General features: G+C 43.8%; 1 protein-coding gene across 5 annotated transcripts in view; it reads left to right on the forward strand.

Annotated features, from left to right (window-relative positions):
- SCUBE1 (signal peptide, CUB domain and EGF like domain containing 1) overlaps positions 1-14,744 on the forward strand; it is a 269,114-nt gene that overhangs the window by 234,554 nt on the left and 19,816 nt on the right. For all 5 annotated transcript variants that reach the window (XM_063446713.1, XM_063446711.1, XM_063446714.1 and 2 more), the window contains 4 exons: positions 4,782-4,898; positions 6,713-6,835; positions 10,324-10,443; positions 12,772-12,864. In XM_063446713.1, the coding sequence (XP_063302783.1) occupies positions 4,782-4,898; positions 6,713-6,835; positions 10,324-10,443; positions 12,772-12,864 (453 nt within the window). The remainder of the gene's footprint in view (positions 1-4,781; positions 4,899-6,712; positions 6,836-10,323; positions 10,444-12,771; positions 12,865-14,744) is intronic.

Below are 14,744 nucleotides of genomic sequence, written 5' to 3' on the forward strand. Positions count from 1 at the left end.
GGAACAGATTGCACAGCCTTAATAGTCATCAAAATAAATTTAGCCTAATGAAGCAGTTATGGTGTGTAGATCATGCCCCTGCTGTTTCACTGTTTAATTCTCTGCCATTTAGGAGTGAAATCACTTTGTTTATGCATCCCTAGTCACACTTTACTTCCTGTAAAGAAAGATCTAATGTTTACACTTTCTTTATTGGACATTCTGTTTAATTTAGAACGTCTTATCTGCTGTCTGTTAATAGCCTTCTGACTCTCCTGTGTGTGATTAAAGGGAAACTAACAGAGCAGGCAATAAAATATTCTAAAGAAGGGGGCGGGGCCTGACCAGCAAGATGGCCGGACGTGTTTTACCACAGCTCCGACAATACACGGCATAACCTCAGACAAAACTGCCTGTAAACAGCAAGGTGACCCACCTGGAGTACCGGTGGACAGTCACAGAGCTACCTCTGCAGCCCGCTGTGCCCGGTGATTGGGGGAGGCGGCCGATCTCCTGACCCGGCGAGCACACAGCTCGGTAAACACTCTGCAACCTCGAACCCCCCCTCTGGACCGGTGGGGGTTATCCCGGTCCCCGCCGGCGCACCTATTGGCTCACATCCACAAGCCCAAACAGGGCATACGGAGTGCATATACCGCCACGTGAGCTCCAAAATGGCCGCCGGAGGAAAGCCTGAACCAAAGCATCCACAGGGAGAAGACCGCATCACTCAAGCCTTTGAGAGATTCTGGAGGCAGTTTTGGAGTACGGTCTACCCTCAAGCGAAGACACCAGCAAAGAAACGTGTGGCTCCAACCCAACCTCCCGGACACCACACCGTACAGCAACCCATTAAAAGGGCCCGAGCAAGGCACCAACAAAGCGGAGGAAGAGAAGGCAACAGGCCTATTCCCGCCAAAAGCCCCGACCTGCGGAGCTCCTACACAGATGCGGACAGCCATCTCTAAAGAGACATTCCCCTAGAAGCTCATCCCTTGCCCAGAAAGCCAGATCCCAGAGCGAAGGGAACCATCATAGAGGAAGATCTCGAGCCCTGAACCCAGCCGCAGCTTCAGATGGGACCCCTAAGACTGTAATGCTGCACTGTGCAAAGGTCTGGGGGAGATGGGGGGCTGACCGGGGAGGCCCACACTACCTACCATTATGAGGTGGGAATCTCTATGCAGAGGGTATAGGTTAAACCCTATTAGTTTTCTAGGGCTTTACACCCTGTCTTGTTAGGTTATTACCGACGGGTATTCACTTCTGTGAATGAGCCCAGCACATCACTACCGTGTTATTAAGCCCGAAGAAGCCACATCATTGTTATTGATTGTTATCAACATTTGTATTGTTATGGTTATCTTAGCTTATTTTATGATTTGGCATCTCCTGCATAAAAAGTAATGTGAGAGTGGAATGGAAGCAGCTACAGGGAACTAGCCACTGAGGTCCTGCTTATTTCAAAACTGTGATCCTGCTCAATTAAGCACCCATCATAGCAACACAGCTCCACTTTATATGCTCCTCTAGCTAGACAGCGTAGCTTGACGTAGTTTTACTGTACAGATATGATAATATAGCACCTCAGTTGATACTTAAATGACCACTCTAGTGCCAGGAAAGCATACTCGTTTTCCTGGCACTAGAGTGCCCTGAGGGTGCCCCCACCCTCAGGGACCCCCTCCCGCCCGGCTCTGGAAAGGGGAAAGGGGTTAAATCTTACCTTTTTCCAGCGCTGGGCGGAGAGCTCTCCTCCTGCTCTCCTCCTCCGATCCTCCTCTTCTCCTCCCCGTCGGCTGAATGCGCACGCGCGGCAAGAGCTGCGCGCGCATTCAGCCGGTCACATAGGAAAGCATTCATAATGCTTTCCTATGGACGCTTGCGTGCTCTCACTGTGATCCTGTGATTTTCACAGTGAGAAGCACGCAAGCGCCTCTAGCGGCTGTCAATGAGACAGCCACTAGAGGAAATAGGGGAAGGCTTAACCCATTCACAAACATAGCAGTTTCTCTGAAACTGCTATGTTTATGAAAAAATGGGTTAACCCTAGAAGGACCTGGCACCCAGACCACCTCATTAAGCTGAAGTGGTCTGGGTGCCTAGAGTGGTCCTTTAATGTTTTACTGTTCCTTTGCATGTACCTATTATTTTGTTCTTATATATACTGAAAGTTCTCTGCTAACCTCGCTGACCGTAGCATAGGTCATAACGACATACTTCCCCCCCCCCCCCCCCCCCGTCTACGCTGAACACGTAAGGGAGACCACTCAATAGCTAGCCATAAGTAGACGGGTCATACAATAGGCATTTCAGCTGCGTACACATAGACACATCCAATGAGCGACTGATTGCAACAAGCAAGCGCACAACATGCAGCTTAGTCTGCTCACCCCTAATATGCACTACCAACTCTAGCGAAAGCAACACTCTATAACCAATTCATTAAACACAGAGGCGCAGACTAAGCCACCACGGTCCACTCTTAGAGACCCCTCTACGCCTATACACACGCTCAGTAACGCCTACGAAACGCAATAATATAAAAAATGGTGCAATGTTTATGTCGCCATGTATGTTGACTTACCTGCAAATATGTTAGCACCAGCTGTTGTGGCGGTGCAGACGCAATGTATAATATATGCACGCATAAAATAAAGAATTTTTTTTTAAAAATTATAAAGTAAGTTAACATCTGATTGATTTTTTTTTTTTTTTAAAGTTAACCTCTGTTAGTCACAGTCAGAGGAGGTGTGTCTAGGACAGCATAAACAGAAACAAAAGTTATTTTAACTCCTAAATTGCATTCTGGTCAGGGTGCCATTGACCTGTGTATGTACCCTTCCTGGCATTTGGTGCACTTGAAGTGATATAGAGTTGGTCCAATATTACCCACTGCTGCTATCACAGATGTTCCACTAAATCATTCTGCTAACTTATACATTCGCTGCCGATATCCCCTGCACAATGTACGGATTCGGTTTATATCCCTGTCTAAAGCTGACCGTGTTATGTGCATGATTTATTGTGACAGGTTTGCTTTAGAATAAGGTTGGGGACATCCTAACCAAAGTCAAGAGGAGAGCACTATGTACAGGACTATTTACTAAGATCAGCATTCAAAATGAATTCATATTTAAGGCCAGAGTTTCCAAACTGAAAGCATAGCAGACTGAGATAATTTTTTAAGTTTGAAATTTGCTTAGAATTCACATTAAATTCTCACCTGTGAATAACCCTGTAAGGGTTTTGTATGTTGTGCTATTTTAACTTGAGGCAATTTGCAGGAGCCGTTTTTGTCTTTTCAGCAGATCCTAAAATGAGAATATTAAACTCCAGTATACCGTGCGTTCCAATGATCTCTGGACAATTCTGGATCATATACATCAACACCATTTTTTACAAAACAGCAAATGTGTCAAGCAGGTTTCCCCAATTAGAGAGTATTTTTAAAAAACTAAGGCTACTTTCTCCTAAATTTTATTACTGGATCCCTCCATCCCACTTCTTGCTGCTTAGTGAATAAGCTCCTTACTGATTGTGTATTTGACCACAGTGTGGCAACAGATTCTGAAATAAATTGTAATATGCCAGTGGACTGGCTGCTGTCTGATCATTTACTGTCACTATAGATTTTTGACAGTGGTGTTTGGGTGCCATCCAGTGGCTAGTGTGCATATTGCATGTACTATCATGTTCGTTTTGCATAATGCTGGTTATTGGGGATTATGTATAGGAAAGCTTGTACTCACTTTTTAGGCTGTTTTTCTGTTGCTTTTCCTATGTGCATTTTTTAAATGTCCTTATTAGTGACATAATATTCCTTATTGTGCCTTTTCTATCATTTTATTTTCCTGTTCCATTTTGGGATGTTTTTTTTTCAGAGGTGCATGTTTCTGTCTCTTTCAAAGTGGTTTGATTTCCAAAGAAGTTAAGCAGCTTTCATGGTCTTACTTTTTGTTTAAAGGGACACTTTAGGCACCCAGATCACTTCAGCTTATTGAAGTGGTCTGGGTACAGTGTCCCTATTGCACTTAGTCCTGCATTGTAAAACAACAAACCATTTTAGACAAAAAAAAGTGACAGAGCTATGAGTAAAACTGATGGTTTGTGTGATTGTTTAACTCCGAATCACAATGTCTGATGAAAACTGGGTTTTTACAAGGGTTATTCACTTTCTACTACTTTCACATTGAAAAACAACTTTTCCAGTTAGGCTCTTCTAACTTAAAGTGTACAATTCCATCTTCACTTACTAACCCTGTGTAAAATTACTGAGTTTCAAAGTGTGCTTGTGTAAAACATTTACTGAGACAAGATGCGGAACGTGTTGCTCCCCAGCTGTGTTTGGTCTTTGTCCCTGTCTGCCAAAAAAGATGGTCATTGGTGGCTAAATTTTACAAAATGTGAAAAACAAAGAGAGGAAAGATGGACTGCTGCTTAATCCAGAGTGACCCCGAGTGAATGAAACCAACATGTTTTTTTACTGCCTGTATAATAACTTATAGACTGATATTGTATTCACAAGATCACAATACTATTCGAACACCAATCTTACATATACTCCTTTTAATGCTCACATCCTCTTGGCTGATGCCAACATCCACAGGTAAAGGTTTTCAACTCTGATTATGGGCTGCAGTGGTCTGTAACATCAATCATTCTGAGCAAAGCCTGGCTGGCTGAGAGTGATAAGAGTTAGAACGAACAGCCTCACAAGCATCATCCTTGTGATGTGTGTAACTCCAGGATTTATCTTGTGCTGAAATAAAAAATTTGAATGCTGTGATTTTCTTTGACAGATATCGATGAATGCTCATTTGAAAGAACCTGTGATCACATCTGCATCAATTACCCCGGAAGTTTTGAATGTCTTTGCCGCAAGGGATACACGCTGTACGGGATGACGCACTGTGGAGGTGGAGCGCTTTCTTTTATCTATTTAATGTGGTCGAATTATATATTGTTGCATAGTAATGCAGGTTGAAGTCCATCAAATTCACTGTTGACAGAAAAAGAGGATATAAATCCAATCATAAACAATTTAGTGACAAAAAAATATAAAATAAATCTTTCTTGATAAATGTACAATTTTGGTCCTCCTTAATCAGCATAATAAGGAATAAATATTCTACTTTGACTATCTAGCATGTAGACCTTTATTGATAACATCTACTGGAATTAAAAAAAGATCACCAGACATTGTTTGATCAATTTACATATTTTTTTTCATATCTCCACCGAGGACACAAGTGGGCGCCTGTTTTATTGGCTTGTTGTGATTTGAGTTAAGATCCAGCAGGTCTCTTTAAGGTATCACCCTGCAACCTGGGAACATGTCACAATATATCTGCAGAGCATGCACATCAGACCTGCATGCTATAGATTTATAATTTAATGCGGGACGTACATTCTTTTATATTTTAACAGCAACTTGTGGTTTCACTACAGAGTCAGTGTCTCATTTTCAAGAGCAGAGCTTGTTGGATTTATAGCCAGCGTCAAAGTTAAATCCTAAATGGGGAGTGATGTGACAGACTAAACAAGACATGCATGTCCTGGAAAAATACCGGCAGCTTCTTGTATTCTGCTTTTTCCTGTCCAGAATCTTGCTACACCTCACAGCCAAAGCATAAATGCAGCAAGTGTTTTTATATATAAAGCTTGCATGCTCTCAAAACCTACATCTTCAGCTCTTTAATTCTTGGTTTTACCACCCACCACTCTTTATGGATACTATATTGCCCATTGCTTGCAACATCTCACCAGTATCTGTTTCTCCTCTAGTGATGTCCTCCTCAACCAAGTGCTAGCTGAGCCGGTATATCTGATATATAGGATTGTATGGGAGATCTGCATTTCCCATAAACCTGCTGTGAAACATCCAAATTCTGATCATTATGAATTGATGTAGCTCTGTTATTACTGTGTTAGTACATTGAGAGCAGTGGACACCTGTATCTCTGATAAACATAGAGCAATTTGAACACTGTTAGAGTCAGCACCTGTGTGATAAATGATCATCTTAAACTTCACGATTCCCACACCAGCTGACAAATAAAATAAATTAACTAAATGAATGTGTTGCCAGTTAGCATGCCTTTACCAATATAATGCATGGAGCTTCTCAGAAGTGATAAGTTAATGTTAACTGGGCCTTGCTGGCCAGTATCCTTATTGATCCCTAATCCAAAATCCCGCAAAGCAAGGGACCCTGCCTAAAGCATTTTAGCTCGCTGAAATGTTTTATGTGAGAAGACTGTGTCCTCTTTTTTTAATTTAGGAAAAAGTGCAGATTTCAATAGGAATTTGCACTTTTATAAATTAACCTTGTTACACCCCCTGGCTGTCAGTCAGAGAACAGATCCTTTTATTTCCTGACTTAGCTCAATGAAGATAAACTCAAGAGACATCAATTGCCCAGAGCACCTGCCTTGCAAAGACTTCTCATTGAGCTGCATTGGGAAGTCTGTGATTGGACAGCCACAGGAAGTCTGGGCGGGGTTAGAAGGGGAGGGCTTGCAAAGGCTGCAGACAAGAGATCTGCAACTTTAATAGATGCTTTTAGATATAACCCCAATTAAAAAAAATGCATGTTTTCATGTTATCGATCTGCAGTATGTTTAGCCTGCTCAGAAGGTTAATTTAAGCTTTGCTAATGGAGCAGATTTGATCTTTCTTGAATTTATCCTGAATTAATCTTTGCAATTTATGCTAAAAACCTCTTTTGTAGATATTGATGAATGCAGTATTAATAACGGTAGCTGTGAGTCTGGATGCATAAATACTTTGGGAAACTATGAATGTGTCTGTCCACCTGGGAAAAGGCTGCACTGGAACAAGAAGGACTGTACTGGTAAGGAGATCTGTCCAAAGCTACCTGCTGATCATCTGGCTATACGTTATTCTACTTCCTGTACCTTTAGCTGTAAAGCTGATAATGTGTGTGGTTCAAATTGAGATACAGGGAGAAGATCTGAGATTTCAATTGTTAAAATCTTTGATGTTTCCTAAAATGTAGTATGGAAGAGGTTTAGAAGGTTTGGGTAACTGCAGTGAGTGTGCTGCTCAGGTAGTGTGTGTTATAGGAGGTGTGGGGAGCTGCAGTAAGTGTGCTGCTCAGGTAGTGTGGGTTATAGGAGGTGTGGGGAGCTGCAGTAAGTGTGCTGCTCAGGTAGTGTGGGTTATAGGAGGTGTGGGGAGCTGCAGTAAGTGTGCTGCTCAGGTAGTGTGTGTTATAGGAGGTGTGGGGAGCTGCAGTAAGTGTGCTGCTCAGGTAGTGTAGGTTATAGGAGGTGTGGGGAGCTGCAGTAAGTGTGCTGCTCAGGTAGTGTGGGTTACAGGAGGTGTGGGGAGCTGCAGTGAGTGTGCTGCTCAGGTAGTGTAGGTTATAGGAGGTGTGGGGAGCTGCAGTAAGTGTGCTGCTCAGATAATGTGGGTTATAGGAGGTGTGGGGAGCTGCAGTGAGCGTGCTGCTCAGGTAGTGTAGGTTATAGGACGTGTGGGTAACTGCAGTGAGTGTGCTGCTCAGGTAGTGTAGGTTATAGGAGGTGTGGGGAGCTGCAGTAAGTGTGCTGCTCAGGTAGTGTGGGTTGTAGGAGGTGTGGGGAGCTGCAGTGAGCGTGCTGCTCAGGTAGTGTGGGTTATAGGAGGTGTGGGGAGCTGCAGTAAGTGTGCTGCTCAGGTAGTGTGGGTTATAGGAGGTGTGGGTAACTGCAGTGAGTGTGCTGCTCAGGTAGTGTAGGTTATAGGAGGTGTGGGGAGCTGCAGTGAGTGTGCTGCTCAGGTAGTGTAGGTTATAGGAGGTGTGTGGAGCTGCAGTAAGTGTGCTGCTCAGGTAGTGTGGGTTATAGGAGGTGTGGGGAGCTGCAGTGAGTGTGCTGCTCAGGTAGTGTAGGTTATAGGAGGTGTGGGGAGCTGCAGTAAGTGTGCTGCTCAGATAATGTGGGTTATAGGAGGTGTGGGGAGCTGCAGTGAGCGTGCTGCTCAGGTAGTGTAGGTTATAGGAGGTGTGGGTAACTGCAGTGAGTGTGCTGCTCAGGTAGTGTAGGTTATAGGAGGTGTGGGGAGCTGCAGTAAGTGTGCTGCTCAGGTAGTGTGGGTTATAGGAGGTGTGGGGAGCTGCAGTGAGTGCTGCTCAGGTAGTGTAGGTTATAGGAGGTGTGGGGAGCTGCAGTGAGCGTGCTGCTCAGATAATGTGGGTTATAGGAGGTGTGGGGAGCTGCAGTGAGTGTGCTGCTCAGGTAGTGTGGGTTATAGGAGGTGTGGGGAGCTGCAGTGAGTGTGCTGCTCAGGTAGTGTAGGTTATAGGAGGTGTGGGGAGCTGCAGTAAGTGTGCTGCTCAGGTAGTGTGGGTTATAGGAGGTGTGGGGAGCTGCAGTAAGTGTGCTGCTCAGGTAGTGTGTGTTATAGGCGGTGTGGGAGCTGCAGTGAGTGTGCTGCTCAGATAATGTGGGTTATAGGAGGTGTGGGGAGCTGCAGTAAGTGTGCTGCTCAGGTAGTGTGGGTTGTAGAAGCTGTGGGGAACTGCAGTGAGTGTGCTGCTCAGATAATGTGGGTTATAGGAGGTGTGGGGAGCTGCAGTAAGTGTGCTGCTCAGGTAGTGTGTGTTATAGGAGGTGTGGGAGCTGCAGTGAGTGTGCTGCTCAGGTAGTGTGGGTTATAGGAGGTGTGGGGAACTGCAGTGAGTGTGCTGCTCAGATAATGTGGGTTATAGGAGGTGTGGGGAGCTGCAGTAAGTGTGCTGCTCAGGTAGTGTGGGTTATAGGAGGTGTGGGGAACTGCAGTGAGTGTTCTGCTCAGATAATGTGGGTTATAGGAGGTGTGAGGAGCTGCAGTGAGTGGGCTGCTGAGGTAGTGTGGGTTATAGGAGGTGTGGGGAGCTGCAGTAAGTGTGCTGCTCAGGTAGTGTGTGTTATAGGAGGTGTGTCTCTTTCTTCTCTCAGTCCCTTTGTGTGTCTTTTTGTCTTCCAACTTCTTTGTGTGTCTATTTTTCCTTTTCCCCAGCCACTCTGTGGGTTACTTCCACCCAGCAACTTTGTTGGTCTCTTTCCCACCTCCCAACCCCTCTGTGTGTCTCTTCAACCCAGCCCCAATCCCAACCCAGGGGGGATAACATTACTACCCTGTAAAGTAAAATTAAACTTACCATTCAACGTCTTCTTTTTTCTAAAATCTTCATTTTTCAGCCCCAAAAAAGGCCAAATAAAAATCCATTATACCCGTCGAACTTAAAATAAAATAAAAAACCTGAGCGCAAAAAAAAAGCCAGACGGAAAAGAAAAAAACAGAGCGCAAAAAAAATAATCCAGGCTTATAAAGCCTTGCCCCACCCTGCAATTAGGCTAAGAACACTCTGATTGGTGGGTTTAAGCCAATCACAGTGCTCTGTGTCATTTTACACAGCATGGGAAAATTCCAAAGAACTTTCCCACGCTGTGTAAAATGACACAGAGCACTGTGATTGGATGGAGCGCAGCTCAGTCTGCGCGGAGCCCTCCATGGGTGAAGATGGATTATTTTTTTTGCGCTCTGGTTTTTTCTTTTTCCTCGGGTTTTTTTTTTGGGCGCTCAGGTTTTTTATTTCTATTTAAAGTTCGACGGGTATAATGGATTTTTATTTGGCCTTTTTTGGGGCTGAAAAATGAAGATTTTAGAAAAAAGAAGACGTCGAATGGTAAGTTTAATTTTACTTTACAGGGTAGTAATTTTATTCCCAGTGCCGCTTTAAACTTCCTTTATTGCACATTCTGTTTAATTTACAATTTCTTATCTCCTGCTCTGTTAATAGTTTGTGTGTGATTAAACTTCAATGCACAGAGCAGGAGATAAAACGTTCTAAAACAAGTTAACATCTGATTGGAAATGAAACCATTTTGTTTTCCTGTAGGCTGTATCTGTCAGTCAGAGGAGATGTATTAACAGAAACACACGCGATATAATTCCTAAATGGCAGATAATTGAGCAGTGATCTATACACCAAAACAGCTTCATTGAGCTAAAGTTGTTTTGGTGACTATAGTGTCCCTTTGAATATATTATATTAAAAATCGTGGGAAGTGATGGTTCCCCTTTTGATTTGTTTGTTTTGTAATACACGGAGATTGATGGAAAACAGTTCATCTATGAAATCAAGTAAAATATGCATTTTTAACAAGTAGTGTTGTAATATTTTAATTGTTTTTCCAAAACATCCTATAATAGTTTTATATCTTGGGAATGGTTTGGTTGATCGCACTATATTTTTGTACACCATCTGCACCTCACTACCAGTCTGTGTGTCCTGTTCAGGTGGGACTTTTCTGATGATTGTTCTGTCTTTTATATATGGTTTATTATTTCCAGACTCCTCCAAATGCCTTCCTAGTTCCAAGCCTTCCTCCAGATCCCAGCTGATCTGCAGTAAATCAGGGAAGATCAATAGATGCCTCTTATCATGTTCAGCAAATACCTTGCTTGTCCCAGGTTTGTTAGAAGAAAATACTAACATTTTATACACTTTTATCAGATATCCGCTGTTAATGGGTTTTTATATATCTTTCAATTTGAATATATTTATCTTCCAGTCATTCTTTTTTTGGTGCTTTCACTCCCCATTGTAGAAAATCTTTATATATTTATATATTCCAAAGTTCTTTTAGTCTAATAAAAAAATATATTATGCAATACTTTGAATATCTATTACCGTATTTTTCGCTCCATAAGACGCACCTCACCATAAGACGCACCTAGTTTTTAGAGGAAGAAACCCAGAAAAAAAATATTCTGAACAAACTGCCCCATAGTGTTTCTTACTATGGGACAGTTTGTACAGAATATTTTTTTTCTCCCCTGTCCCATAGTGTCCCCCCCCCATAGTCTTCTCCTCTCTCCCATAGTCTTCACCCACCCCCTCCCCATAGACTTCATCCACCCCCTCCCCATAGACTTCATCCACCCCCTCCCCATAGACTTCATCCACCCCCTCCCCATAGACTTCATCCACCCCCTCCCCATAGTCTTCATCCACCCCCTCCCCATAGTCTTCATCCACCCCCTCCCCATAGTCTTCATCCACCCCCTCCCCATAGTCTTCATCCACCCCCTCCCCATAGTCTTCATCCACCCCCTCCCCATAGTCTTCATCCACCCCCTCCCCATAGTCTTCATCCACCCCCTCCCCATAGTCTTCATCCACCCCCTCCCCATAGACTTCATCCCCCCCATAGACTTCATCCCCCCCCTCCCCATAGACTTCATCCCCCCCCTCCCCATAGACTTCATCCCCCCCCTCCCCATAGACTTCATCCCCCCCCATCCCATAGACTTCATCCCCCCCCATAGACTTCATCCCCCCCCTCCCCATAGACTTCATCCCCCCCCTCCCCATAGACTTCACCCCCCCATAGACTTCATCCCCCCATAGACATCATCCCCCCCCTCCCCATAGACTTCATCCCCCCCCTCCCCATAGACTTCATCCCCCCCCCATAGACTTCATCCCCCCCATAGACTTCATCCCCCCCATAGACTTCATCCCCCCCATAGACTTCATCCCCCCCCATAGACTTCATCCCCCCCTCCCCATAGACTTCATCCCCCCCTCCCCATAGACTTCATCCCCCCCTCCCCATAGACTTCATCCCCCCCTCCCCATAGACTTCATCCCCCCCCCTCCCCATAGACTTCATCCCCCTCCCCATATTCTTCTCTCCCATACTGTCCCCCTCCCCTTATCCCATAATTACTTACCTGTCTTGTAGCGTTGGCCGGCAGCACAGGGCGCACCGCGGTAGTGGAACTTGAATTTCATGTTCCGGTTTCCGGCGGGACTGAAAGGAAGTGCGCACTCAGCTTGTGCACACTTCCTTTCAGTCCCGCCGGAAACCGGAACATGAAATTCAAGTTCCACTACCGCGGTGCGCCCTGTGCTGCCGGCCAACGCTGCAAGACAGGTAAGTAAAGCTTCATATTCGCTCCATAAGACGCACAGACATTTCCCCTCACTTTTGAGGGGAAAAAAAGTGCGTCTTATGGAGCGAAAAATACGGTACTTTATATCCGCATCACTGGAATAACATGGCTAATTTTTCAACTTTAAAACCGAACCGACTGATGTATATAGTATAAATAATATTTTAGTTATTTGTTTCATATAGTGTAAATATTGTTTGATATTTGTTATAAATAGTTTTTTCTTTTTCTAAATGTTCAATTTAATAAGGTGTTTGGAAATGCAACCCAAACACCCGTCATATACTGCTATATTATCTAAAACAAGAAAATGTTTTGAGAACTTCGGAAACTACAGAATGTTTGACCTGTATGTGTCTGAATCATTATTTAAAGTGTATAACTGGTGGAAGATGCAATGCTTTGTGTACATGTTTCTCACCATTTTACAAACTTGCAAATAAAATAAATTATATTCTGCTCCATATTCATTGGAGGTGTGTTTCTCATTCTCAGTTAAAATAGTACTTTTCAGGAAACAAAAATAGATTCTGGTAGTCATTTATTTTTCATACATATTTTTGCAAGTAGCTTGGTAGATAAGCAGTTAACATGTTTAAATGCCAACTAATGCTCATCAGTGACCAATGGATGGACGCGGAGTCTACTGTATTGACTCTTACCAGCGGGTCTGTGCTTACTTGCTCCGGTGTTTGGGCTGACCGGTTTTCTAGAGCGTTTCATCAGTCTGAGACTCATGGGAACTGTAGTCCTTGACGAGTGGTTACCAAGTTATCTATCAATACTCACATTAATGAGGGTGGCATTGCATTTCATGATCCGTTTACTTATTGTGCTCAGGTGCAGATAGCAGCTACATGATCAGCTGCGGCTTTCCTGTCCAACAAAGCAGGCCCATTCAGAGACGCAATACTACACATCCATCATGCTCTGGTAAGGTTTGGGAGATGCCATCTGTTTCAATACATGTTTGGGTCCATGTGTATTTTAATGTACTAAAAAGGAAGTAGCTTGTATTTCCTGCCTTCCCTTTTGAGGGGTGAGTGGTTGGCACCACTATAAGGGCAAAGCTGAATGTCACTGGGAACAGCAATTATGTGAAGCTAAACTAATGAATTATCTTAACTCCTGTACACTTTATGTATGAGATAGTGCCCTCTTTATTATACCAGGCAGTGCCCTCTTTATTATACCAGGCAGTGCCCTCTTTATTATACCAGGCTGTGCCCTTTTTAATATACCATGCAGTGCCCTATTTATTATACCAGGCAGTGCCCTCTTTATTATACCAGGCTGTGCCCTCTTTATTATACCAGGCAGTGCCCTCTTTATTATACCAGGCAGTGCCCTCTTTATTATACCAGGCAGTGCCCTCTTTATTATACCAGGCAGTGCCCTCTTTATTATACCAGGCAGTGCCCTCTTTATTATACCAGGCTGTGCCCTTTTTAATATACCATGCAGTGCCCTATTTATTATACCAGGCATTGCCCTCTTTATTATACCAGGCTGTGCCCTCTTTATTATACCAGGCAGTGCCCTCTTTATTATACCAGGCAGTGCCCTCTTTATTATACCAGGCTGTGCCCTTTTTAATATACCATGCAGTGCCCTATTTATTATACCAGGCAGTGCCCTCTTTATTATACCAGGCAGTGCCCTCTTTATTATACCAGGCTGTGCCCTCTTTATTATACCAGGCTGTGCCCTTTTTAATATACCATGCAGTGCCCTATTTATTATACCAGGCCGTGCCCTTTTTAATGCACCAAGAAGTGCCCTATTTGTATTATACCAGACAGTGACATGTTTCTTATACCAGGCAGGTCCCTCTTTATTATACCAGGCTTGCCCGCTTTATTATACCAGGCTGTGCCCTTTTTAATGCACCAAGCAGTGCCCTCTTTGTATTATGCCAGACAGTGACATGTTTCTTATACCAGGCAGGTCCCTCTTTATTATACCAAGCAGTTCCCTCTTTATTATACCAGGCTGTGCCCTTTTTAATGCACCAAGCAGTGCCCTCTTTATTATACCTGGCTGTGCCCTTTTTAATGCACCAGGCAGTGCCCTCTTTATTACAACAGGCAGTGTACTCTTTATTTTACCAGGCAGTGCCCTCTTTATTACAACAGGCAGTGCCCTCTTTATTACAACAGGTAGTGCCCTCTTTATTATACCAAGCAGTGCCCTCTTTATTACAACAGGCAGTGCCCTCTTTATTTTACCAGGCAGTGCCCTCTTTATTTTACCAGGCAGTGCCCTCTTTATTACACCAGGCAGTGCCCTCTTTATTATACCAAACAGTGCCCCTTTTTAATGTACCCGGCAGTGCCCCTTTCTATTATACCAGTATACATACAGGAATGTTGCTTTCCATATGGGGCTGTAGCAGCCTTTACAGTGACCTTTCTGGTCTGATTAGCTCCACTCGGACTAAAGGTTTCTCTGCATGCCCACAGGTTATTGGGAAGGGCAGGGTGCATGTCGTACCTGCTGCACTTCCAGTCTCATAATGTTCAGCCCGCTGGTCTATTAAACATCAAATGTAACATTTTGAATCAATCATTGCATATTTCTAGTGAACTCTAATGTGCAAGAAGCGCCCTCTACTGACAGACAAAATAAAAACAAAAACATTTTCACACCATTATATATGTTTATCTGACAATTCTACTACATTTCCTCCCTGAGATATAAACCATTTACTGCAACATTCATAGTTACATAGGCTGACATGCGTCCATCAAGTTCAGCCTTTCTCACATCTGTTGTTTGCTGTAGATCCAAAAGAAGATAAAATAAAACCCAGT

Source organism: Pelobates fuscus, chromosome 3 (assembly GCF_036172605.1).
Source record: "Pelobates fuscus isolate aPelFus1 chromosome 3, aPelFus1.pri, whole genome shotgun sequence".
NCBI lineage: Eukaryota > Metazoa > Chordata > Amphibia > Anura > Pelobatidae > Pelobates > Pelobates fuscus.